The sequence below is a fragment of the Abramis brama genome, assembly GCF_963993115.1.
Source record: "Abramis brama genome assembly, chromosome: 10".
NCBI classification, from domain to species: Eukaryota; Metazoa; Chordata; class Actinopteri; order Cypriniformes; family Leuciscidae; genus Abramis; species Abramis brama.
In genome coordinates this window covers 11,118,979-11,146,530 of record NC_139972.1, presented here as the reverse complement: position 1 = coordinate 11,146,530, position 27,552 = coordinate 11,118,979, and the positions used below count along the sequence as shown (strand labels likewise).

General features: G+C 36.0%; 1 protein-coding gene across 3 annotated transcripts in view; it reads right to left on the bottom strand.

Moving 5' to 3' along the window:
- Nucleotides 1-4,927: 4,927 nt before the first annotated feature.
- Nucleotides 4,928-27,552, bottom strand: part of LOC311090578 (NACHT, LRR and PYD domains-containing protein 3-like) — a 34,901-nt gene continuing 12,276 nt past the window's right edge. For 2 of the 3 annotated variants that reach the window (XM_084125937.1, XM_084125938.1), the window contains 4 exons: nt 14,521-14,691; nt 10,148-10,318; nt 6,524-6,702; nt 4,928-5,419 (listed from right to left, as the gene is read on the bottom strand). In XM_084125937.1, coding sequence (XP_083982063.1) covers nt 5,418-5,419; nt 6,524-6,702; nt 10,148-10,318; nt 14,521-14,691 — 523 coding nt within the window. In that variant the 3' untranslated portion in view covers nt 4,928-5,417. The remainder of the gene's footprint in view (nt 5,420-6,523; nt 6,703-10,147; nt 10,319-14,520; nt 14,692-27,552) is intronic. The other variant, XM_084125939.1, reaches the window with a different exon arrangement.

The window sequence follows — 27,552 nt, the reverse complement described above, 5'->3', positions numbered from 1 at the left end:
CTGAGAACTACTTGTGAACTAAGAAAGAATAACCAATTAATTACTAATCACAAAAGTAACATGTCTAAAAAGTGAACAATTGTGGGTTTTTGTTTTTTTTACTCTTAACATGGTCATAACATTTCAGAAGCTTGTGCCTCAAATGGGTTCTTAGTGGAAACCAGTTTATGAATATTATATTTCCCCAAATACATTAGCTACAGGTTGAGATTGTGACTACTACTCTTGCCAAAGGATGGACGCATGTTCTCTGTTTATTTCAAACTTAAACATAGAATAATACTAATAATGATAATTTGTTTAAAATTTTAAATAATTAGGAAGTGATGCTGACACTCATGATTGGATTAGTTCACTATTATGAGCTCTTGAGTGTCAGTTCAATATGTCTCAGACTCCAAAGACCTACCTTTATGTTACAGTAGCCGCCAGAGGAGGACTTCTCTTTAGGATATGAATATAAACATTGATGTTCTCTTGTCAAAAACAATTTGCATCCTTAATGAAGAAATTGGCTGCATGTATGTTGCGATAATCGCAAAACCACATCTTCCAGATTACAATGTTTGTTAGAATATTACTAGTGCCTGTACAGTATGTGTTAAATATAAAATTAAATAACTTGTATTACTTGTGAAAAACATGCTAACTCCTCACTAATTACTCAAGCGTTACCTTGTTATCCCGCAGGAACTACTAGTGATGTGGCCCATTATTTTAAAGTGAAAAACATGCTAACTCCTCACTAATTACTCAAGCGTTACCTTGTTATCCCGCAGGAACTACTAGTGATGTGGCCCATTATTTTAAAGTGAAAAACATGCTAACTCCTCACTAATTACTCAAGCGTTACCTTGTTATCCCGCAGGAACTACTAGTGATGTGGCCCATTATTTTAAAGTGAAAAACATGCTAACTCCTCACTAATTACTCAAGCGTTACCTTGTTATCCCGCAGGAACTACTAGTGATGTGGCCCATTATTTTAAAGTGAAAAACATGCTAACTCCTCACTAATTACTCAAGCGTTACCTTGTTATCCCGCAGGAACTACTAGTGATGTGGCCCATTATTTTAAAGTGAAAAACATGCTAACTCCTCACTAATTACTCAAGCGTTACCTTGTTATCCCGCAGGAACTACTAGTGATGTGGCCCATTATTTTAAAGTGAAAAACATGCTAACTCCTCACTAATTACTCAAGCGTTACCTTGTTATCCCGCAGGAACTACTAGTGATGTGGCCCATTATTTTAAAGTGAAAAACATGCCAACTCCTCACTAATTACTCAAGCGTTACCTTGTTATCCCGCAGGAACTACTAGTGATGTGGCCCATTATTTTAAAGTGAAAAACATGCTAACTCCTCACTAATTACTCAAGCGTTACCTTGTTATCCCGCAGGAACTACTAGTGATGTGGCCCATTATTTTAAAGTGAAAAACATGCTAACTCCTCACTAACTACTCAAGCGTTACCTTGTTATCCCGCAGGAACTACTAGTGATGTGGCCCATTATTTTAAAGTGAAAAACATGCTAACTCCTCACTAATTACTCAAGCGTTACTTTGTTATCCCGCAGGAACTACTAGTGATGTGGCCCATTATTTTAAAGTGAAAAACATGCTAACTCCTCACTAATTACTCAAGCGTTACCTTGTTATCCCGCAGGAACTACTAGTGATGTGGCCCATTATTTTAAAGTGAAAAACATGCTAACTCCTCACTAATTACTCAAGCGTTACCTTGTTATCCCGCAGGAACTACTAGTGATGTGGCCCATTATTTTAAAGTGAAAAACATGCTAACTCCTCACTAATTACTCAAGCGTTACCTTGGTATCCCTTGTTAACTACTAGTGCAGCCTGGTCTCATTGTAATACGTAGGTATTAATACGTAATTTTCTCAAAGATAGAAAACATACTTTTTTGTACGTTTCGATGCTGAAACGTATAACGTTAATATGGACGTATCTGCAATGTTTAAACGTAACATTATTACGATTTTACAGCTAAAAAATGTAAACTATTTACTAATATTTCATATCATAACGATATCTGTATAATTTCCCTTTTACCATTTTATAGATTATAAATGTAAGATCTCTTAACCCTACTCCCACACCTAAACATACCCATTTTATTGACAAAATTAAAAGGATAAAACTTAATGGACATATATGTGTAGGGAAATGGCAGTTTTATTAACAATATAGCATTAAAACATAGTAAAACTAATACTACCCCTACCCCTAACAATTTCTGTAAACTAAGTTACGTAGGCTAGAATTATAAAGAAAAACAACAGACAGGTATAATCACAATCATTTATTTATTGAGAAAATATCAAAACCGGTACCAAAAGTTGTTCACATGACGATGTGTCGCAGTCCTCTCTGGCAGTATTGTATGAGGTAACGTTACAGAGCAGAATATAAATTATTAATCCATGAAAATGTTAATCCGGTTTCGGTTCGCTGTTCGCTCTGTGAAGGCGCGCGCGCTTCTCCAATTCAAATTTAGTACACCAATTTAAACACGGCATGTTGTAATCTGTGACGAAGCATGCGAGAGCCAATAAGCGTCTGATATCACTGCCGTAAAACATGTCGTAACGTTTCGGGAGAAGCGGAAATGGAGATGAAGATCACTGGATAAAGGGCTGAATTTGGATCTGTTTCTTGCAAACAATGTATGGATTCTAAAGATTTGGATTACATCAAGCTAATAAAATTGATATATTTTGTGAATTTATGTTGTGTTTTAGTGTATTATGGGTCTATAGGAGAAAATACCTTTTGTGTCTCACAGTAAATAAAACACAAAATGGTTAAACGATTAAAGAAGGTATTTTTAAGGTTTTAAAGTGTATTCTTGTTTAACACCATATAGGCTAATCATCCGAAACGAATTTGCAGCAGAAGGCATGAACAGAGCGAAATGTTATTATTTATGAGTAACGTTAAACTGTATTAATAAATGTGACTGAAAATTTAATTGATAAGACAATTGAATGCAATAGAGTCAAAACATTAATTTTGAGTAATTAGTGAGGAGTTGGCATGTTTTTCACTTTAAAATAAAGGGCCACATCACTAGTAGTTCCTGCGGGATAACAAGGTAACGCTTGAGTAATTAGTGAGGAGTTAGCATGTTTTTCACTTTAAAATAATGGGCCACATCACTAGTAGTTCCTGCGGGATAACAAGGTAACGCTTGAGTAATTAGTGAGGAGTTAGCATGTTTTTCACAAGTAATACAAGTTATTTAATTTTATATTTAACACATACTGTACAGGCACTAGTAATATTCTAACAAACATTGTAATCTGGAAGATGTGGTTTTGCGATTATCGCAACATAAATGCAGCCAATTTCTTCATTAAGGATGCAAATTGTTTTTGACAAGAGAACATCAATGTTTATATTCATATCCTAAAGAGAAGTCCTCCTCTGGCGGCTACTGTAACATAAAGGTAGGTCTTTGGAGTCTGAGACATATTGAACTGACACTCAAGAGCTCATAATAGTGAACTAATCCAATCATGAGTGTCAGCATCACTTCCTAATTATTTAAAATTTTAAACAAATTATCATTATTAGTATTATTCTATGTTTAAGTTTGAAATAAACAGAGAACATGCGTCCATCCTTTGGCAAGAGTAGTAGTCACAATCTCAACCTGTAGCTAATGTATTTGGGGAAATATAATATTCATAAACTGGTTTCCACTAAGAACCCATTTGAGGCACAAGCTTCTGAAATGTTATGACCATGTTAAGAGTAAAAAAAACAAAAACCCACAATTGTTCACTTTTTAGACATGTTACTTTTGTGATTAGTAATTAATTGGTTATTCTTTCTTAGTTCACAAGTAGTTCTCAGTGAGGATACATTTCTTTAGTAATAATCAAATACCTACCAAGGAACTACCTTTGTACTAAATTAGATATTACTTACTGCTTAGTTAATATTGCTTCCATATTAGTTAATAGTATTAAGTTTGGTGTTAATGCAGTACTACCTATTACTTCCTGCATAGCTACTTGTTAACTACGGACCATTATTCTAAAGTGTTACCGATATTTATTTTACATTTCAAAATATAAAGCAATATTAATTGTGTTCTAAATTATTTTTCCCCCCACTTTTTTTAATATAACAAAAAGAACCGATAAGAATACCGTACCGGATCGATATTAAGGAGTATTGGTAAGAGTAGTAATACCGAATGATACCCATCCCTATTGGCAGCAACAAATTAAAAGTTATGGCCAATTTAACTGTGATTAAATTCAGTATACGTCTGAATACTGACCCCATAAATCCTCTCGCCACCCCATAAATATTTTTCTAGATCCGTCCCTGGGCCCCTGATATCTTCTGATGAACTGAACTATAACAGAGAGAGATTGAATTAATGCTTTGAATTACTGTATTAAAAAATATATACATTTACCAATAACCAGTGACCAAAGTAATATTAAAAATGGCGACATCCATAAAACTGAACATCCATAATTATCAAATAAATGCAAAAGAGACTTCTTTCAAAAACATAAAAAATATTACCAATCCCAAACTTTTGAAAAGTAATGCATTTGCTAGCCTATAATAGGCTAGTTTGTGCAATTATATTTTTTAATTTATTGTTAAAAGTTCAAATGGATTGTATGATGTTCTGTAATTGTTGTTAATAAATCAGTCAGAAAAAAAAAATGTGCAAATGTTTTACCTTTAGGGGTACAACGGTGTCACTGGCAGCCCTTTACACTGGTTTTACTACAGCAACCATACACAAGACTAATCACAGGCGAGTTGAGAGCACAAACCACACAAGAGGAATATGATAGCAATTAACATTGCAATTAGTAATTAACTGTGTTCAGAGGCAGGAGGAAAAACAAAACAAGAAACCACTAAAAGAATGTGAAGATTAGGAAACTTTAATAGATCATCATATAAAACCAATAAATTATTAATAATTAATATTTATAGAAATAAATGTTCAGTGAAATTATTTGCATAATCTTCGTCTCCCTCTGCCGGTATAATTTACAACATCTATCTTTTCTGTATTCAGACTCTTAGTAAAACTTATAAAAATGTTTCACAATATTGCACAATAAATGTATTGTCTATGGCTTGTTTTCACTTTGCTTGAATCTTTTGCCTCGTATTTCGAGTTTTACACCATCTACATTGTAATCAATATCTAACAAAATTAAACAATTCAAAGCTGCTATTTTCAGCACTCATTTTCATGAGCCATTACTATAAAACAAGAAACTGGTGTAAATTCACACACACACATGTCAGTGTGATCGCTGTGTGTCTCTGTGTCTTCAGTCTCTTTAGCGGCTCCTTATTCACCATCAGCTGATCCTGAGGAAACTGAACTGACGTCTAAATACTGAGAGTCCTACAATAAAACACACAGACAGTCACATATGAGTATGAGACATTTGAGTATGAGAGTATGAGTATACTCACATTTCAGAAAAACACAGCCAGAGATATTAATGGAAAACTGTAATAGATTAATAACGGTAAATGATAACTCTCACTTTATCACTTACTTACACACACACCATGTTTACATCCAACCAAATAATTCATTAGTAATCAGATTGACGGCTCGGACTGAAAATCTCATGTAAACCTTAATCGAATGAGTTTGATCCGAATGAAATTTCGAAATTTGGTTTATTCTTTTGGTTTATTCTTTTTCTAATCTGATCGAGAGGACATATAAATAATTGATCAGACTGAAAACCAAAACTGGAAAGAGCTGTGCGTGTGCAATGACGTAGAAATGGCGTAATGACGTATGATGCGTAAGAGCTGTTGTAGTTGTTGAATGAAGTGTCATGAATGACCAACACAATCTCACGGCTATTCGTACATATTCGTGTCATTCAAAAATTCTCCATCCATTCATAATCTGTGAAGTGGAGCAGGACATCATCCCACCAGTCCTTCTCTCATACTCTCATCCACAGGCTGTTTTGGGTGCAGGTACGGGTGTTTTAACTGCTTGATTAATATAAGCAGCACGGCACAACGGTTCATATGCTTATTATCTCCTATTAGGACCTGACCCGTAATATATAATTATTAAGTCTGCAGTTTAAAACAAACAAACAATGTAGGAGAACATTATCAGACACCGGGAAATATTCGTGCAGTGTGTGCATGTCAAAATCTCAATTCCAATTTGAAGCTTGTGACATTTAAACGCACACATCAACACGATCATTTTATTTAACGTTCATGTAAACACTACGTTTGGATTCATCAATCGGAATGAATTAATTCCAATTGAAACAAAAGTTGTGCATGTAAACATGTAAGAGATAAAAATATTCATATAGACCTAGCCTAGATCATATTCACATCACAGAATTAAACTCTAAAGAGACTAAAGTGGAGCAAAATTATTATCTTAAATTCTCCAGTTACACACATATGAGACCTGTGACTGAAATTGGGTCAATATAAAGGCTTGAAATAAAAATATACTCACAGTAGAATAGTTTCTCCAGTTTATAATGTTGATCATCCTTCAGATCAGAGAGCAACTTCACTCCTGAATCTCCTAGTTTATTCCCAGACAGATCCAGATATCTCAGGTGTTCAGGGTTTGATCTCAGAGCTGAAGTCAGAGCAGCACAACCTTCATCTGTGACGCCACAATCCTTCAACCTGTAGAGAACAATGACACACTCTTCACTCTCAGTTCAGATCAGATCAGTTTAGCAGTGAATCCATTATTAAAGAAAAAGTTCAAATTTAAAGCACAAATTAATATGTTTGATGGATCATTAGATTGAGATCTAAAATGTCTCAAAACATGATCATATTTACTGCTCGACTGATCATCTAAAGTATCATTCAGTCAGGAAAAATAATCTCTTATTTGCACTATATTAAATGTCTGTCTTGTACAAAATCTGTTTTAATAAATGACACTATTCACTACATAGATTAGTTTTACTATGTTACTTAGATCTGTGTGGAGTATCAATTTGTGTGTGTGTGTGTTTACACAAACACGTTTAAAAACATTTTAGAAAGTGTCAATGCAGGAAGATGAACATAATTAACAGTAAGAATGAATCCAGCATGTTCTTCATTTCTTAGTTCTGACTGTGTTGAGCTCGAGTCTGTTTAAAGTCAAGAGACTGAAATGTTGATTGTGTGTGAAAGTGTGTATTTCAGTGTGACTCTCAGTCCTGCAGTTTCATGTTACTGAGGATCAGCTCATGTGTTCAATCATTTACAGCTCAATCAGCTGAACTCACAGCAGCAGAAAGAGGCTGAACACTTCTAATATACTTTACATTGTGATTCATGTGTGAGAGTCAAATATGATTGCAAAATAAATCTAATCAGCCTGACTTTTCTGTCTCAGTTTCACCCTGTTTTCTTCCTTTTTGGTCTTTGAGGCTACAGGGGTTGGAGTGGAGAGAAGTTCTTGCTTCTCTGCACACATCTGTTTTAATGTACACTATGTATGTGAGTGTGTTTCTTGTAAAGCAGCCTAGAAAGGGTCCCTCTTTCATTGTTTAGGAGAAAGGGCCCGAAAGGGCTGCCTTCAGCCGGAAAGTGGCCATAAATGGACTTGTCTCACATTCTATAAGAATGTAATGTATATTCTCATTGGTTGGCTGTTACACCCCCCTGAACCCTGTATAAATGCAGATGTTTGAAAGTAAAAGCAGAGAAGGTTGGTGAACATCAATTGACTTCATGTTCCTGACTCTCCCAAGCCAGGCCTGTATTTCTTTTCTATCCATGAAAAAGGAACAAGACTGAGAATGAGGAACGAGGAACAATGACAATGACAATTTATTTGTATAGCACAATTAAAAACAACAGCTGTTGACCAATGTGCATTCCACATAGACTCACAAATAACAACATATAATAAGAAACTTTAAAAACACATGTATGCACATACAAAAAGACAGTGTTTAGTCAAAAGCTTTTGAAAATAAAAATGTTTTTATTTTGGATTTAAAAATAATAAGAGATGGAGCCTGTCTTAAGCTAATTGGGAGAGTATTCCAAAGTCTTGGTGCAGCGATGCAAAACGCTCGATCTCCTCTGCGCTTTAGCTGCGATTTTGGGGTAGACAGTAAGGCCTGATTTGAAGAGCGTAGAGACCTTGCAGACTTTTGTTTCGTTAGTAATTCTGATAGATACGTTGGTGCTAATCCATTTAAAGATTTATAAACTAAAAGTAATACTTTAAACTCTACTCTGTAACACACTGGTAACCAGTGCAGTGATCTTAGAATCGGGGTGATATGCTCTCTCTTTTTTTTTCCGCACAGAAAACGGGCCGTAGCATTTTGGACAAATTGTAGACGAGATAGTGTTTTCTGACTAATTCCCAGATATAATGAGTTACAATAGTCCAGTCTCAATGAAATAAAAACGTGAATTAATTTCTCAAGATCTTTAAAGGAGAGAAACAGTTTTGCTTTAGCGAGCAGACGTAACTGATAAAAACATGATTTTACCACAGAGTTGATTTGGCGATCAAATTTTAGATTATCATCCAAAACAAAATCTTTCACCCAGGGTCTCAGGTACATGGACATCTCACCCAGATTCAAGTTTACAGGTTTTGATAACTCAGATGGGCTAAAAATAAAAACTTTTCATTAAAAACTAAGAAATTTTAAGAAAGCCATGCCTTTACCTCCTCTAGGCATGCTGTAAGAGACGTTAGGCTTAAAAAATCTCGTTTCACGGGCAAATAGACCTGTGTGTCGTCTGCGTAGCAATGAAAAGATAGACTGTGTTTTTTAAAAATGGACCCAAGAGGAAGCATATATAGAGAAAATAATAATGGAGCTAAGATAGAGCCCTGTGGAACTCCATAATGCAGATGTGCTTTACTCGAATAATGTTCGCCCATCTTAACTGAGAAACTCCTATTAGTTAAAAATGATATTAGCCATTTCAGAGCTGTACCTCCTATACCAACATAGTGCCTTAGACGGTCAATTCGCTAGTTGCACGTGGCCGCCATTTTGGATTTCGGATCAGCGAGGGTATGCTAAGACACTTCCGGTTTCGCATTACGCCCGGTGCAGGGAGTAACTCGGTCGCTGTTGTCTCTCGCTCTCGCTGTCAGATCACCGTATTTTTCACTGGAAGTACTGGCCCACACACTCAAGTTCGAACGTCAACGTTCGCCGTGCACGGAGCGAATTGTAGCCGATCACAGGGCAAACATGTGAATGTTCACGGTGCATTTTATGTACTCTAGTCGTAGTTGTAACTCTATATTTACAGTAGGCATAATTGTCATTGTGTATGTGTATGCAGCATGAGTCAAATACAATCTTCTGTTCCTGAACAGTTGTATTTCATTCATTAATCTGACTATGCGTCCGTGCATTTAATTGCTCATTGGCTCGTGTGATAGTAATATGGATCTTAGTAGTATTTTAAGTGATGATTCTATAAACAACTATAAAAGATAATTTTCGCCTTTCTCCGGCTCCCTGCACCGGGCGTAATGTGAAACCGGAAGTGTCTTAGCATACCCTCGCTGATCCGAAATCCAAAATGTCGCCACGTGCAACTAGCGAATTAGGATAGTATGGTCAATAGTATCAAACGCTGCTGTTAGATCGAGAAGAACAAGTACTGTAATATCACCAGAGTCGCAAGTAATTAAAATATCATTAAGAACTCAATGCGGTCTCTGTTGAATGACATTTCCGAAAGCCAGACTGAAATATTTCAAATAATGAGTTCTCAGCTAAATAACTCTGTAACTGTAATAGAATAATTTTTTCCAGAAATTTAGAAATAAATGGCAGATTAGAAATTGGCCTAAAATTTGTCAAAACAGATGAATCCAGGTTCGGTTTTTTAAGCATTGGACGGATCACTGCGTGCTTTAAGCAGTCAGGCATAATGCCAGATTCTAGACTGCGATTTATTATAATCCAAAGATATGGAGCCATATCTGTAATGAGTTGTTTGAATAAAAAAGGGGGAAGACTGTCCAGTGGTGAACCAGAAGGCTTGAGCTGCTTAGCTATTTCTAACAGTTCTGCCTCAGTAATTGAGTTAAACTCACTAAGTAACAATAAATGGAGATAAAATATTCTAACAATGATCTTACCCCAGTTTCTCCAGTTTACAGTGAGGATTCTGTAGTACATCAGACAGCAGATTCACTGATTTTCCTATTTTATTCTCAGACAGATTCAGATATCTCAGGTGTTCAGGGTTTGATCTCAGAGCTGAAGCCAGAGCAGCAAAACCTTCATCTTTGACGCCACAATTCCACAACCTGTAGAGAACAATGACACACTCTTCACTCTCAGATCAGATCAGATCAGTTTAGCAGTGAATCCATTAAGAGAAAGTTCAAACTTAAAGCACAAATTAATATGTTTAATGGATCATTAGATTGAGATTTAAAATGTCACGAAACATGAACATAAAACATCTTAAGTATCATTCAATCAGGAAAAATAATCTTTTATTTGCACTATATTAGAAGTCAGTCTTGTGCAAAATCTGCTTTAATAAATTACTCTATTCCACTGATTCTCAAACTGTGGTACACAGAGGAATCACTGAATTAAATATTAATTTTACTGGTGGATGATGAAATAATGAAAAGTTCAACGAAACTGCTATCGTGGCTTCAATCTGGCAAGAGGAGTGCGGATCAGTGTTGCGTTTCTCAAAAAAATTGCAATGCAAGGAAGAGACCAAATTATGAGAAACAGAAACGATTAACTAATTTATCTCGGTCTTCAGGCTATGCAGTCTGTTAGTTTACCTCACCTCCCGAAGCCGTTCGTTCATCCCGTGACATTCTCATAAACTGAGCTATGTGGTCTGTAGTACCGGATATAGAACTGATTAGTTCACGTTTTGAGTCTATCGACTTCGGGTTCGAGTCATCACGTGACAAAAGAATGATAGACTCAGAAGTATCAGCCCAGAAGACTTGAGAGATGAACTAATCATTTCTCTTTCCGGTACCGACAGCATAGCCTCTATGGGACTGACAGGAAGAACGAAAGACTCAGTCAACACAAAATGAACTAATCACTCTTTGAGACAACTCGGTAGTCCCGAGTCATATTAAAGATTCGTTCAAAATGAATGAATCATTCATGACCGACCCATCACTAATTGTTAGCCACCTATGGTTTCCTGTAGCTCAAACAGTGGAGCGTTGGCGCTTACAACGCCAAGGTCATGTGTTCGATTCCCAGGGAAAATACGAACTGATAAGAATGTAAACATGTACCTTAAAATGCAATGTAAGTCGCTTTGGATAAAAGCATCTGCCAAATGCATAAATGTAAATATAATGTAAAATGGTTGCAAGTTCTGTCTTTATCAACGTAGTTCAATGAGTCTGTGTTTCCCGAAACCATCGTACCAACGAATATTCGCAAACAGCATCGCAAAGTTGTGTGGTTGGAACGACAGTTTCTAGTTTTCATGCCATGTGGACACAATAAATCCTTATCTTGAGCCAAATAAGCAAGCTATTCAGTACAATCTGTATATTTTATTTAGAATTCATACAAATGTCATTTGCGTCATTTAGTTGGTTGAGATTTAAAAGCATCATTTTTTTAAGTGTACGCATGTGAGTACGTGCTCTAGTAGCCTACGCAAGAACGAGCCTATGGTTGAATCTGGAAATAAAGAAAAATAACTGAAAAAAAGGAGAAATAGTCCTCAGATGCCATGTCCGTAATTTAGAGCAAAACATCTAGCCTTAATTCGATCTCAAACAGATTAATTAAGTTATTACTAATTGTGACTAATTTTTGGATTTATTTGGAGTGGGAGAGAGGAAGAGCCCAGGCTGCAGTGTGTTCTTAGTTCTTAGCAATGAATGCATGAAACCAATTTTAGGTACAGTACATTTTAATTTAATCATTAAGTTTTTATTTACCTGTATGTAAGCAGCACAATACAGTGTTAATGTTCAAACTGTGTATTTACAATGTAAAAAAATTCTTATTAGGAATAAACCTACCTTGTTTTTGAGCTGTGCATAGCTGTAGCTGAATAGTTAGGCCTACTACGCTACTGTATTTTAATATTGGTCATTATGGTGGTACTTGGAGAGCCAAATATTTTCTGAGGTTGTACTTGGTGTAAAACGTTTGAGAATGACTGCTCTATTCACTACATAGGCTAGTTTTACTATGTTACTTAGATCTGTACTATGTAATATGTATGGAGTAGCCTATCAACTAGTGCATATGTGTGTGTGTGTGTGTGTGTGTGTGTGTGTGTGTGTGTGTGTGTGTGTGTGTGTGTGTGTGTGTGTGTGTGTGTGTGTGTGTGTGTGTGTGTGTGTGTGTGTGTGTGTGTGTGTGTGTGTGTGGGTGGCCTGGTAAACCCTACATTATGGGGACAAAATGTCCCCACAAGGACATATTTTTTGGTCCCCAAGAGGAAAACGGCTTATAAATCAAAAAAGTAATGTTTTTTTGAAAATGTGATATTGCAGAAAGTTTTCTGTGATGGGTAGGTTTAGGGATAGGGTTAGCGTAAGGGAATAGAATACAGTATAAAAATCATTATGTCTATGGAAAGTCCCCATAAAACATGAAAACACTACGTGTGTGTGTGTGTGTGTGTGTGTGATTTCATTTTACATTTGATTGTGTGTGAAAGTGTGTACTTCAGTGTGACTCTCAGTCCTGCAGTATCATGTTACTGAGGATCAGCTCATGTTGTAAGGATGGATTTTTACTAAGACTGAATTCAAGAACTCAAACCTGCAATAAAACAATAAAACTCACTAATCTGAAGAAGAGATCTATGGGACAGAGAGCACAACACAACTGCCCCAAATCTCATCTCTTCCTCCCATGCTGAGTTCCCGACTCTGCACACTATCTTCTCCCCTACAGGTCTCATTCAGTCATGCAAAACACACAAACCTACTTTCTCCAGCTGTTTTATGAGAGGTCAAAAGAAATACTTCTGGTGCGAATGGTAAAGGAGTTTCATTCCCACAGCAGCAGAACAGTCAGAAAAAAGGAAACAATGCCTGTACTTCTGATATGGGAGATGACCCAATAAAGATTGTTGATAACCATTTATCTTTATCCCCCAAACTCAGGTGTGACCACTTGGGGCATGAGAAAGGGTCAAACGAAAGCTGAATAAATATTTGGGTGCTAGATGATTATTGTTCTTTTGTTTCACTTGGGTATTTAAAGGGAATTGGCAAACCACTCAAGGAAGCATCTGTAAACAGAACTTCCCACACTGTTGCTTTGTATCTCTATTGCCAGGTATGCTGACTTTTTTAAACTATTTTTGATATTGCATTTTGAATTATGTTTGTATTTTATGCTGATCAGTTATGTATTGTGTATTCTGTTTAATCCTTTTAACTGATGCTTAACCCTGCCTGGCAAAATAAATGTTACATCTTGATTTATTCTGAAGTATTCTGAAATCATTATTTTAGCAAATTATAAGGAGGCTGATGCTACCGCAAATCTAAGTTAAAGGTGCTCTAAGTGATGTCACGAGTTTTTTAGGCCAAAATATTTTTTGTCACATACAGCAAACATCTCCTCACCATCCGCTAGCTGCCTGTCCCCTGAACACACTGTAAAAAAACGCGGTCTCTTTAGACACCACAGGCTCCACAAACAGCAACAAAAACAAACTGGGCTCACCCGCACCACGAAAACATAAACTGTTCCAGCCAATAACTGACAAAAAGGATTTGGGGGGTTAGTGCGCGGATGAGGAGGAGGGAGGGTCTAGCTAGCCTCCGTTTTGTTTGACAATATTTCGAACGTCAACAAGAAGTGACGTCACCCAACATCACTTAGAGCACCTTTAAGGTAGGTCAAACTAAAGGCGCATGTATGAACGGAGCAGTAGGCACGTCATCTGAAGACCTTTTGATTTCTGTCTATCACTGATTTAGCAAGTTGTATGGAAATGGCTAAAATAAACTACACTTTTTTGTATGAGTGAGCAGTAGGCAACCGACTTAAGAAGTGTATTAGCAAACCCTACATCCACTGACTAAAATCAGAATTAGCAAGTTTGTGACCGTGAGAAACACAATCCGGCCAACGTGGTCTCTATGCGGCATTGGGTCCATAATGAATTAATAACTGAAAGTATGGAATGTTAAGAATAATCAAAGATCTAAATTAAATCACAATTCATCTTTTGATCAGCTGTTAAGATAGAAAATCAGTAAAGATTAAAGAGTCATTTAAATTTGGAGTCAGAATTCAAATTAGAAATCAACTGTTTAATAAATTAAAGTGATTTTTCCAGAAGCGCCCGAAAAGACATACACGCTGAATTTCCTTCGACCACGACACCGGATACCGTTTTTGGGCCAGTGGGTGGAGTTTACAATGTGTTTAATCATTTACAGCTCAATCAGCTGAACTCACAGCAGCAGAAAGAGGCCGAACACTTCAAATATACTTTACATTGTGATTCATGTGTGAGAGTCAAATATTATCTTACCCCAGTTTCTCCAGTTTACAGTGAGGATTCTGTAGTACATCAGACAGCAGATTCACTGATTTTCCTATTTTATTTCCAGTCAGATCCAGTAATCTCAGGTGTCCAGGGTTTGATCTCAGAACTGAAGTCAGAGCAGCAAAACCTTCATCTGTGACGCCACAATCCCTCAAACTGTAGAGAACAATGACACACTCTTCACTCTCAGTTCAGATCAGTTTAGCAGTGAATCCATTAAGAGAAAGTTCAAACTTAAAGGTTGTATCAGCGATTTCAGGCCCAAACATAAATGATCACCTTCATCTAATCTTTCCTAACGATCCGCTAGCTGTCCGCCCCATAAGCAGGCCGTCAAAAAAACGCGTCTCTGTAGGCAGCCTAGGCTCTGAAATCTGCACACAAAAACAATTGGTTTCACCAACCACTCAAAACCAAAACAAATAGTGTTCCAACCAATCACCGACAGGGGTGGGTGTTGTGAGGTTTTCGCGTGCAGCCGTAAAACCTCACAACACTCGCCCCTGTCGGTGATTGGTTGGAACACTATTTGTTTTGGTTTTGAGTGTTGGTGATACCAACTGTTTTTGTGTGCAGATTTCAGAGCCTAGGCTGCTTTATCGATATTGGTGATATTGTCTTTATCGGGGATAATATCCCTGGACAAGTGTGACTAAAGTTAAACAGAAACTTTGTGAAAACCATGCAACTTATGAAAATTAATGTGCTGCCAGTGATAACGGCTATTGTGATTGAATACGCCACTGGTGGACTGTCAAAAGAAAACAGAGAAATGATTATCAGTGGCTCTGTTTACATTCCTGATTGGGACACACTCCTTCAAAGGGGGTGCAGTAAGTTGGAGCCGTTTGCAAGCTCATAATGATCAAACTAGTCCTCAGATGCCATGTCCGTAATTTATGGCAAAACATCTAGCATTAATTCAATCTCAAACAGATTCATTTATTTATTACTAATTATGACTCAAATTTGGATTTATTTGGAGTGGGAGAGAGGAAGAGCCGAGGCCGCAGTGTGTGGTGTGTGGAAAAGTTCTTAGCAATGAATGCATGAAACCAATTTAGGTACAGTACATTTTAATTTAATCATTATTTAAGTTTTTATTAACCTGTATGTAAACAGCACAATGCAGTATTAACTGATCAAAGTAGATCAGTGTTTAATATTACGATAATAACGTTTTCGTCTGAGAAAGAATAAGAGGAAAGAAGGAAAGATCTATAAAAAATAATTTTTATAAGTGAATGGATAAATACAGGATGATGTAAAATGACAGACGATGAATCCAACAATTGTGAGTTGGAAAAATTTATAAAAATTATGTTTATTTGAAAACGCATGTCATTTCTGGCAAAGATGTCTTAAGTTGGGCTAGAGTTAACCCTCTGGGGACTAAGCCCTTTTTGGTCCGTTTTCTCTATTTTTACATTTGGACTTATAAACCATATGTAATGGAGATGGAACACCATGTGTTTGGTATCTATGGATTCAGAAGACACTAAGCTAACATAAGAATGCATGTAATGTGTTTATAAAGGAAGTATGAGTAAAAAATGTACAATAAACTAGAGAATTTCAAAAACGAAAATTTTATTTTAGTCATTTATTACTGAATGTCACACCTCACACAACAATAGTGAACAATTTTTGAACAAAAAATATATTTTTCAAACCCTTTGCTAGACAGATATTTGTAATTGTTCAATCAAAAGTGTAAAGAACAATGAAATAATGAACTTTATATACAGCGTTTTTTCAAAAAGCTGTCAGCTTCGGATTTCTCCACGTCACTTTCCAGTAATTGTTCCAGAGCTTGTTCTGAGGTAAATCTTTTACTGCTTGCCATCATACAAGTGCTAAAACTATAAAATAATAATGCTATAATTGCTAATATGCTATAAATATTAAATATTGCTAATATATATAAATATTATAATCGTTCTGTCTCTCTCTCTCATATAAATCTCTGTGAGTAATACGCTGCTCCGTTCGCTCTCTGTCTCCTCCTCCACTCAATGCGGCTGTTTGTTTCATATCACTTACTATAGTACCACCCCTTTCAAGGTCCTTGAAAAGGTCTTAATCAGAGTCCTCTGATTAGCTAGAATAAGTCATGGTAACCTTCTTCTGATTGGGTAAGAAAAATATTCCTCCCAGCGGCAATTTTTCCATTGGTCTTTGCGTGTGGAATATTCCTAACAACATCGATTTCATTGGCCTTATACACAGTGGTATTACGCAACAAGGAAGTGTGTATACCATATACCAGGGATAGACAACTCCGGTCCTGGAGGGCCACTGTCCTGCAGAGTTTAGCTTCAGCCCTGATAAAAACTCATCTGTCTGTATCTATTTAGTAATCCTGAAAACACTGATTGCCTTGTTCAGGAGGTGTGTTTAATTAGGGTTGGAGCTAAACTCTGCAGGACAGTGGCCCTCCAGGACCGGAGTTGTCTATCCCTGCCATATACCATTGTTTTCAGCGGAATCTGAGGAAGACGGCAAAAAAGACCGCATCTCTCTATCATTAATAGTTTTTAAGATAATTACACATTTGTAAAAGGATGCCATTTTGGGCGGTACCGCCCAATCCGTCCCGAGAGGGTTAAAAGATAGAAGGAAAATGTTACAAGTTTATGAAAATGTTAAGTATCAGTCCTGAATGCCTCAGAGTCTCTCTCATTTAATATCAACTAAAAGCTGTTATCTAAGCCAGTATCATAAGTGATAACAAGCTATTTATAGAAAAGCACAGTGTTTCAGTTGAAAATCATAGACACAGAGATGTTAAAAGAAATCATTGCCATTCAGAGGGCAATTTATATTTAAATGTTTTAAAAAGAAAAATTCAATTAGGTCCCATGACATGGATTATTTTATTATTTTATAATGTTTCCTGGGGTGCCCTTATAATGTTAGTATGTTTTTAAGATCAAAAATTGTAATAATTTAGAAATAAAAGGCATTTTTTCTAGCCTGATTTTAGCCTCTGATTTGAACACTCTGTTTGAAGGGGCGTGTCTGCTGTGAGACTTCAGTGTAAACGCCCACTGCTGTGATTGGCTCTCACTAATGATTTCACCAATGCAAACATGAGGTAAGTACAGTAAGAGCTTCGTTGTGCAGCGTAACAGCGTCACTGATTTCATAACGAGTTTTGGCAAGTGTCCAGATAAACTCGCGCTGTGTTATTGACAGCTTGGGCGATTGGAAAGGGATTATTCTTTGATCGATTTCTGTATATATTTTAATCACAGTTTAAATAAGATTATTTTCGTCCTACCAAGAGAAACGATGTGAAGTTGATATTTTAGTCGCTGGCTTGATTTACTGATGCATAAACAGTTTTGAACGATTTTGAGAGAAAGATTATCTGTCTGAACTTGAACAATTACACATCAGAAATTCACATAACCCACTGGTTCTTCAGAGGCTCGGATGAAGGAACTAAAAAATACTTTTGTGTTCATTTGTACAACCAAACACTGAGCAACTGCCATGCTTTGCTCGTTTGCAAGCCATGATGTCTCTTGAGGAAAAAACAATATCGCACTCGCGCAGCTCATTTTCTCATGGGCGGGCCAAATTCTCTTTGCGGGCAAAGAAGAGATAGGGGAGGTGACCTTTCCCCTTATGACGACATAAAGGGAAGATTCTAGATTCGCCTGTCTGAGCTTTCATTTTCTCAAAAATACCCAGGGCTTGGTTTACACCTATCAAAATGTCTAGCCACTGGGGAACCATAGGCAGGCTAGGGGAACTCATATTAATGTTAAAAAAAACTCATAAAATGAAATTTTCATGTCATGGGACCTTTAAATGATAGAAGGGACATTTATGACTAGTTTATTATAGGACCAGTAAGTTTTTTTTGTCTGATCATAAGACAGTGATACATGATATATGATGAAGATGAAGGTGACTCTTGAGTGTGCCTTTCCTAAGCTCCAGAAAACTGATGCTGTTGAAGAAAACGGTCAAAGATTCTGTTATGGGGAAGAGCAGTTATCAGTGTGCACGTAGTGATTACTCAACGACGGGTAAGATCCTCTTTGGCCAAACGAGGGCAAACTAAGGCTGGGGTCACGCCGACACTGGGCATCTCCTGATGGGAGGTGTTTTATGTGAGATGTGTATGAGAGTGGAGCAGATGACTGAGAGGCCAGCAGCATCGTTATATTGTTAAAGAGGGGATGAGCTGTGAGAATTTATGGCAGTCTGACCCAGAAATGTGAGTTCCTCAATACCACTCACCAGAAACCACATTGCCTGGATGGCTTGTTTTTCATTGTGACAAGCGTCTGCAACTATGCCAGGGGACAACACCCTGAAGAAAAGGAGATTATAGATAAAGAGCTAATGGGAATGGGCTTTCAAGAGCCAGCTGAGACCATGAGGTGATTGTCCTTAATATCTGTGGAGACCATAGAAAACTTATAAATGTATATGAGGAACATGAGGTTAGTTGACTTTTGGGCAAGAACTGTATAGAAGTTTCTGGATAACAAAGGTTAGGTGAACGAGTATTTAAACTAAAGATAAACTTAGAAATGCTCATAGCATAATGTATTTTAGATAGTTGTACTGTTCTAATTTGAGTTAAACATTTGTATTTTAACATTTGTGAACTTTAAAGGTTTCTAGAATATGATGAACTAAATTACAGTCGTAGGAGGCTGTTGAAAAGGGTATTTGTTTATAGTGTGAGAGACTGCTTGAGTTGGTACTCTTGGGATGGTACTCTGTCTGTCTTTCTCTTATCAGCAAGCTTAAACAAAATAAAGACAATGGGGACTTTTCTAAAATCAAATGAATAATGAACAGACATGCTTTAAAACTGGTTTAGAGAAAATTGAAAATGATGAAATTTATGATGTTGATTTGAATTACTCTCTGGATTTAGTACGTTTAAGAGTATTTATGTAAATTGGAATTGTGAAGTTGAAGATTAAGTCCATTATGGGTTTAAAAACAGTTGTCTAAATTCAACTGAGGGTCTAAATGTAAAGAGTCAACTATTCGTGATCAGAATGATAAATGTAAAATAATAGACTTGACTGCATAGAAAAAGTGACAAATTGACTAAGTCACCATAAAAATTATCCAGAGAGCACCTCACATTTTATGAAAGGAGGATGATGGGAACATCATTGTTGTTTGAATATCCTTGACTATGTCTGTACTCCATGACCTGACTGGATGGACACAAGACTCGAAAACTGTGAGAATGTGTTGGTTGTGCCTTCAGAGAAAACAAAAAAACAAAACAGAAGGCTTGAATTGGGCAAGATAGGCAGTGACCACTGAATTTTAAGTGTTAGTCTTAGGGCCGTTGGCATTAATTATTCTGTTTAAGGAGCTGAGTTTGTGGCTTTAACTGAAGCCTGGAAATTAATGAAATGAAAATGTGTGACGATTTAAACAGATTATTGTAATTAGTTTGGAGTTGCTTATGATTTTGGGGCTGTGGTCAGATGGTCGACCTATCTTTCTTGCTGGGTTAATATCAAATTTGTTGGATGCTATTTTTGTTGCCTGATCGAATTTCTATTTGTAAATGAGCAGCACATACTAACAAAAAATATTTCATTTCTATAGGAAATGCAGGGCATACGCAGCTGAAAAGCTGATGTAACAGAAACGATGGAGATTGTGTACCATGTTATCTGAAAGTAACCTTGATTTTTCTGACTCATTACAGAGCATTAGTCTTTTTATTAAGACAGAGAAGTCTGTTTGGATGAAATTTGGCTGCTGTATAAAGAAGCGTTTGGTTTAGTATTGATGGCAAACATTGTTTACCGAAACATTTCTTCAACCACTATGATAAATTGATGCACGGGTTGGACCATGCATCAAAAGGGGGGATGATAACTTTTGTTTGGAAAAAATAAAATAAAATGTTTGCTTTGGATATTGTTTGGAAAACCCATTTATGGGAATGGAAGGGGTCAAACAACGAGTGCCATCAACCGAGTTGTGTGTGTGAACATGACATGTTGAAAAGAAATGTCTTCTCTCCAATCTAACATTTATGTTTAGGTGAAAGCAGCTTGAGGTATTTTACAAAGTTTAGGTTTATGTTCATTTATGTTTTATTTTATGTTCTATCATTTTATTTTTATGTGGGCTATACTGTGTTAGCAATAGCAAACAAACAGCACTGAGAAAGATTTGACAATGGTTAATGATTAAATGAAAAAATCAGAGATGCTGTTATACAGAATAGATTACTGTTAGACATGTTAACAGCTGAGAAAGGAGTAGTGTGTAAAATGTTGGGATAGATCATGTTTTTACATTCCAGACTATAGTGACAACATGACCAATATTATTGAGAACATGATAATGGCTGTAAAAGAAGAAAAGTGGTAACTTATTGGTTTGAAAGGTTCAGCAACCTCTGGGGAGGGTGGGGCTATTGGATATGTAATACAATACTGCCAGTGATAATAATGGGATTTCTGGTGCTGATGTGCTTACCATGTGTAATGCAATGTATTTCAGCTTTGGTAACGAGACTGGACAAAAACAATCTCATACCAAATGCTTTGAATGTCTATTGATGAGGATCAATTTAATGATTTATGTCTAAAACAAACGAAATTTGATTATGACACAAAAAGCAGAAGTTACAGTGAAATGTATTAATTGATTTAAGATGTGAAATCAATGAAATTGATTACTATGAAAATCTGTACTATTTCTTGTTTATTATGAGGTGACTATGGGTTTGATTTTATGTCAGGAGTGCAATAACAGTGTTTATTCATTTAGCCCGATGTAACAGACTTTGCTTTGATAAATATTCTAATTAGTTTTTGAGCACATTTTTTTATATTTCTGTGAGTTTAAATGGGTTTAAGAAATGCATTATCTGTCTTACTAAGGAGGGACTTTTATTTTTGACGGGTATTGTAGTCTACGGGGAAGGAAAGGGAGAGCATGCAGTTCAAGTTGATCAGAGTTGTTTTGCAGCTATAACGTTTGCAACTTTGTTAGGCACCCCCTGAAAAGGCATAAGGTCTGTATATATTTGATAACTGTTTGTTGTAATGACTGTTTTGTGTAATTCGCTGTATGTTAATGTTAATGATAGAGTTTTGAACTAGTCAGTAATTCGCGCTTCTTGTACTTTGTTTAGCTCTTATGGTGATTTTTGGAGTCTTGCGGTGATTTTTGGAGTGAAAACGGAATAAACTTCATTAACCCCTTGAGGTCGACAATCGCGCCAGCGCGATAGGCTTGCTTTTTTTCTTATCAGTGCAAAAGAGACTCAAAATACTCTGTTGACTTTCATACATCAATCAATCCTGTTAATTGTGTATTTTTTTGTGTATACTCACAATAAAAACAAAGTGTTGTGCTTTTTGTCAAATAAAGAAAAATAAACATGATGTGAGTTCTGCTTTCTCTCTGTCAGTGAAGTCAATTCTGAAACGCGTCTGAAAATGAACTGTAACTCAGCGAATACTCAGTCAAACAGGCATACAGACACACAGGCATGAAGCTTGAATTCTCTTCTTTTAAATGAAGTAATTTTTATAAAAAAACAAATATTCTCAGTTTATGTAATATGTATGAAAAGAGAGAGATGTCAGTCGTTCTCATCTCAGCTCATTATGTTTTAACCCTCTGATGGTCTTCGTTTAGGAGTCACGTTCTTGGCCTTCCCGGTCAGAAGTGACCGGACACCTAAAAATGAAACTTCCTCCATCCCAGTAAAAACCAATGCAATTTATTTTTGTTCTATAATATTTATTCTTTTTAATTTAGTATTTTGAGACAATTTGATTGAACTTATTAATATTTATGCAATATTTATAGTCCATTTTTTGCCAATGAAAATAATGGAAAAAAAAAATTGTAAAATTTTTTTTTACTTTTTTTCCTTCTATGCAGTATTTTCGGTTAAAATAGAGACTAGGCTTTCAGAAAAAAAAAAAAAAAAAAAAAAAAAAAAAAACATTTATTAAACATAAAATTAAATAAATCATGTTATTGCATGGGTTTACCACTAGATGCCTGTATAGCTCTAAATGGAGATGCTTGTGAATTCTAGTTGTTTTTGGACCAAATTACTTACTTTTAAGATGTGGATTGAATGTATTTTTTTAGAAATTCTCAAATAATACTTTTTGCCAAGGTTTATAACATTTTATTAATTATTATTTTAATCATTTTAATAATTATTATATTAATTATATATATATATATATATATATATATTAATTATAATTATTAATTATGTTATGTTTTTCACACTTGATGTTTTAGAGTTTCACCCCTTCATTGCTGAGCACTTTTTTTCTGCATTGTGGCCGATTTGTAGAGAATTTTTGTGTTTTTCTCAATTTCCCATTCATTTCCTATGGGGGTCATTTTTGACCGAAGACCAAAATCGTGACAAATTTTTTTACGACCACTTAGCATGCTCGGATCATGAACTCAATTTTTTAATCGACTACAAAAATCGGATAGATTATAAAGTTTTTACTGTAAAATACTGCCACATCAAATAAGCTTATAATGTTGCCAATTTCTGCTCATATGTTAAATATATATATATATATACAAGGATAGATGTAAACAAAATCTTAAAAGATCAATATAAGCCTTCTCTTTAAATAATTTTTATTGTGTTTTATTAGTGACACATTTGGGTAGAGAATATATTCCAAATCTGAAAATACAGTATGAGAACAATTAACTGCACAATTACTAGAAATGTTTACCTTGGATATTATACAATTTGCAAGCACAATTTGTGGAAAAAAACAACAACTGTGTTTCCAACTATGCATTATTCAGAAGTCTTGTGGACACATATTTAGTAAAAACTAAAAAAAATAAAAACTAAAGTTTCTGAAATAAGGCCACAAAACACATACTAAATATGTGTCAATAAGACTTTTGATGTCGTTGCCTAGAGTTTTTTCTTCAAAATGATGTGAAAATCATCCTGCCTAATCATTCACATAACACAATACATTGATTTAAATCTTGTAAAACACTTTTTGTTTGGAAAGGCAATATGCGCAAAGGGCGTCAACGATTCAATACCATCATGCATATTTAGTGATTCACACCTGAGGAGACAATGGGGCCCATATACTTAATGAGCCATTCATTCAGGTGTGTCACCTATAGCCACAAGAAAGAATGCAAGAGCATTGGTTCACAGTTGGAAGCATCTCAATTTTATTTTATTTTTCCACAAATTGTGCTTGCAAATTGTATAATATCCAACGAAAACATGTCTAGTAATTGTGCAGTTAATTCCCATACTGTATTTTCAGTTTTGGAATATGTATCCTCTCCCCAAATTTGTCAATAATAAAACACAATAAAAATTATTTAAAGAAAAGGCTTATATTTACCTTTTAACATTTGTTTACATCTACCTTGTAAATATATATTTTTTTTTATTAAAAAGGTTACAATTACAACAACAATTCAAGTGTAATCTTTCTTTGTAAAAACTAAAGTATACATTTTATCATACATATTTCAAAGTTAAGGATTCATTACTTTGAATATAGCCTACATTGACAAAACATACTATATTTAACATATTAGTAAAAATTGGCAAACAAAAGCTTATTTGAGGTGGCAGATATTTTACAGTAAAAATATATAATCTATCCAAAACTAGTCAATGAAATGTTGTCTTTCATATGTCTGTAACATAGGTCTTTTGTTTTTATTATAAGGAATATAAATGTTAATTTGCAGTTTAATACGTTGCTTATACAAATACATTTTATTTCAACATATTTCAGTCGATTTTTACTCATCTCAGTATAGCAATACAGTTTGCTAAAAGTAGATCATTCATTCACACACAGAAACGCGATTCACTTTAGAATGAAAAAAACTTACTACAGTATTCCTCAGCTCAGCTGCATCTGCTCCTCGAAATACCAGCACTTCTGAGGTACATTTTCCATTATTATTATTATTCCTCACAGCGCTGCGAGACGGTGTAAACAAGTACAATGATCTGTATAAGCTTGATGTGTTTTCTCGAGCTGATATGGGGGCGTTCACAGTTTGCACGGATCGCCTCAGTCATTTGCGTTTGAACAGCGTGCGCTCTCCGTGGGCGGAGTCACATTAAAAATAATTAGCTGAGATGAGAACGACTGACATCTTTCTCTTTTCATAAAGATTACATAAACAGAGAATATTTGTTTTTTATAAAAATTACTTCATTTAAAAGAAGAGAATTCAAGCTTCATGCCTGTGTGTCTGTATGTCTGTTTGACTGAGTATTCGCTGAGTTATGGTTCATTTTTGGACGCGTTTCAGAATGGACTTCATTGACAGAGAGGAGGCAGAACTCGCATCATGTTTATTTTTCTTTATTTGGCGAAAAGCACAACACTTTGTTTTTATTGTGAGTATACACAAAAATAATACACACTTAACAGGATCGATTGATGTATAACAAGCATATAAGATAAAAATTATTATTATTAATATTATTTTTTTTTGCACTGATAAGGAAAAAAATTAGCCTATCGCGCCGACCTCAGGGGGTTAACATCAGTAAAGTTTTGGCCATAAAAAGAGGGGAATTGTGGAAGAAATGTAATATGTTCTGCATGTTCATATGTGTGTAATGAGATAAATATTATAGGTTGTGGGTTCTTTAAGTAAATCCTGCAATAATGGGATTGTGCTTGCTATTGGCTGCGCTGGTGGCGCTATAATCCACTGTGTTTGAACGATCTGCAGCAGAACTAAAGAGAACTGCTGTGGGTGAGTCGTTTCTGTGGTAGTTCCACACTAAAAGTTAAAAGTATATAATTTCATCTCAAATGTTTGACACTTTATAAAAGGACTGCTCACAATATACACCGATTGCTTTGTAGAGAGTGTTTTCTGTTTATATTTCTGAGTATTTTGATCGTTTTATATCCGTTTGGATGCACTCAGCGATCTTTCTAACTGCGTCATTTTCCATGTGCTTTCTAACGAGGTGAAATGTATTTTGAATAGGTGGAGCTTAAAACAACATACGATTTACCATCTTCTCTCTTTCACTGCTCTGTGTGCAGGTAAATGTTTTTATCATATAGGGCCCTATTTTAACGATCTGAAACGCAAGTGTCAAGCGCAAAGCGCAAGTAACTTTGTGGGCGGGTCTTGGACGCTGTCGCTATTTTTCCGGCGGGATAAATGACTCTTGCGCCAGGCGCAAATCTAAAATGGGTTGGTCTGAAGTAGCTTCATTAATCATAGGTGTGGTTTGGGCGTAACGTGAAATAAGCCAATCAGAGCGTCATCTCACATTCCCTTTAAGAGCAGACGCACTTTTTCTATAGCGGATTGCCATTGTAACGGCGGATTTGCCAGGCGCGCGCCAGGAGCGGTTCACAGCCAAGGAGAGCAATGCTCTCGTCATGGCCTTAAAAGAGAGAAGTTACATTTAAATGGAGAAACCCACCCAAATTAACTTCGCTTAAACAGGCGTATGATAATTTGGGTAAATGTGTAAGCTAGATGTATGCTTTTATAATACATTGCCTATCTATCTATCTATCTATCTATCTATCTATCTATCTATCTATCGTAATAATGTATGATTTGCAAAAATGAAAACTGCTGCTTCTGTGTAGATGTGAGAATCAAAGTGTATGCGCGTTGTGCACACGCTACATTGATTATGGCCAAGCATGCGCCCTTAAAATAGCATATGAATAACATGCGCAACGCGCCACTGACTTTAAACAATTTTTTTCTGGTTAGTGGCGCAATTGTTTTCTAAACCTGCAAAATAGCATGAAGGAACGTTTGCGCCGGAACACGCCTCCTTTTTTGCGCTGAACCGCCCAGGGAGCGCAAGTTCATTCCCTAGTTTAGCGACGTGCTTCTGTGGAGGGAAAAGCGCGCTTTGCGCGGGTGCAAAATAGGAATGAAACATGCGTCGGGTGTACAAAGTCAATTGCGCTGGGTGCAAGATAGGGCCCATAGTGTTTAAGAATTTACTTTGTTCATGTAGTTGTATTTTCTGTATTGTTAAGAAATATTTGGTACGAACTGTTTTATAAAGTATTTAATTCATGGTTTTACTAAAATACTAGATGTTATTTCCTGTAATTTCATACATTTAAGAGTAACATAAAATGGATGATGTAAGTTGTGTAATCAGTTTTATACGATCACAAACCAAAGTTTAAGAAGGAAAATACAGCATTGAATTGTTTACAAAGTCTGTAATTTTCCTGGAGAGATTATTACATTTCAGATTTTTATTTTATTTTTGTTTACTGTTTTGTTAAGTACACTATAATGTGAATGAGTAATGTTTACTGTGATATTGAGAGCAGCAGAACTAAAGAGAACTGCTGTGGGTGGAGCTTTAAACAACGTACAATTTACCATCTTCTCTCTTTCACTGCTATGTGTGCTGGAAAATAAAGTCGGCTGTCATCCACATTTCGAGTGTGTGTGCTAATGAAGGGTGGGACAAAACGGGTCGAATAAAAAGCAAAGGTCACATGTGCATTTAATTATATTTATAGAATCTTAGAAATATGATGGTAATTAGATTAAAGGGGGGGTGAAATGCTATTTCATGCATACTGAGTTTTTTACACTGTTAAAGAGTTGGATTCCCATGCTAAACATGGACAAAGTTTCAAAAATTAAATTGTACGTTTGAAGGAGTATTTCTGTGCCAAAAATTGTCCTTCCGGTTTGTCACAAGTTTCGGAAAGTTTTTTTCGAGTATGGGTCTGTGTGACGTCAGCTGGGGCGGAATTTCCTTATATGGGTCCTAATGGTGCGTTCACACCGGACGCGAATAGCGCGTCAGGCGCGAGTGATTTCAATGTTAAGTCAATGCAAAGACGCGTTACGCGCGTAAAAAATTCCTGCCGCGAATGGGGCGTAGAGCGCGGCGCGGGAGACGCGAATGGCGCGAATTGAGCGTCTGGCGCGTTAAGCGCGTTACGCGCAAATGATTTTATTAGTGCTTTTTGTGCATTCACGCGTTTGACGCGAATTCGC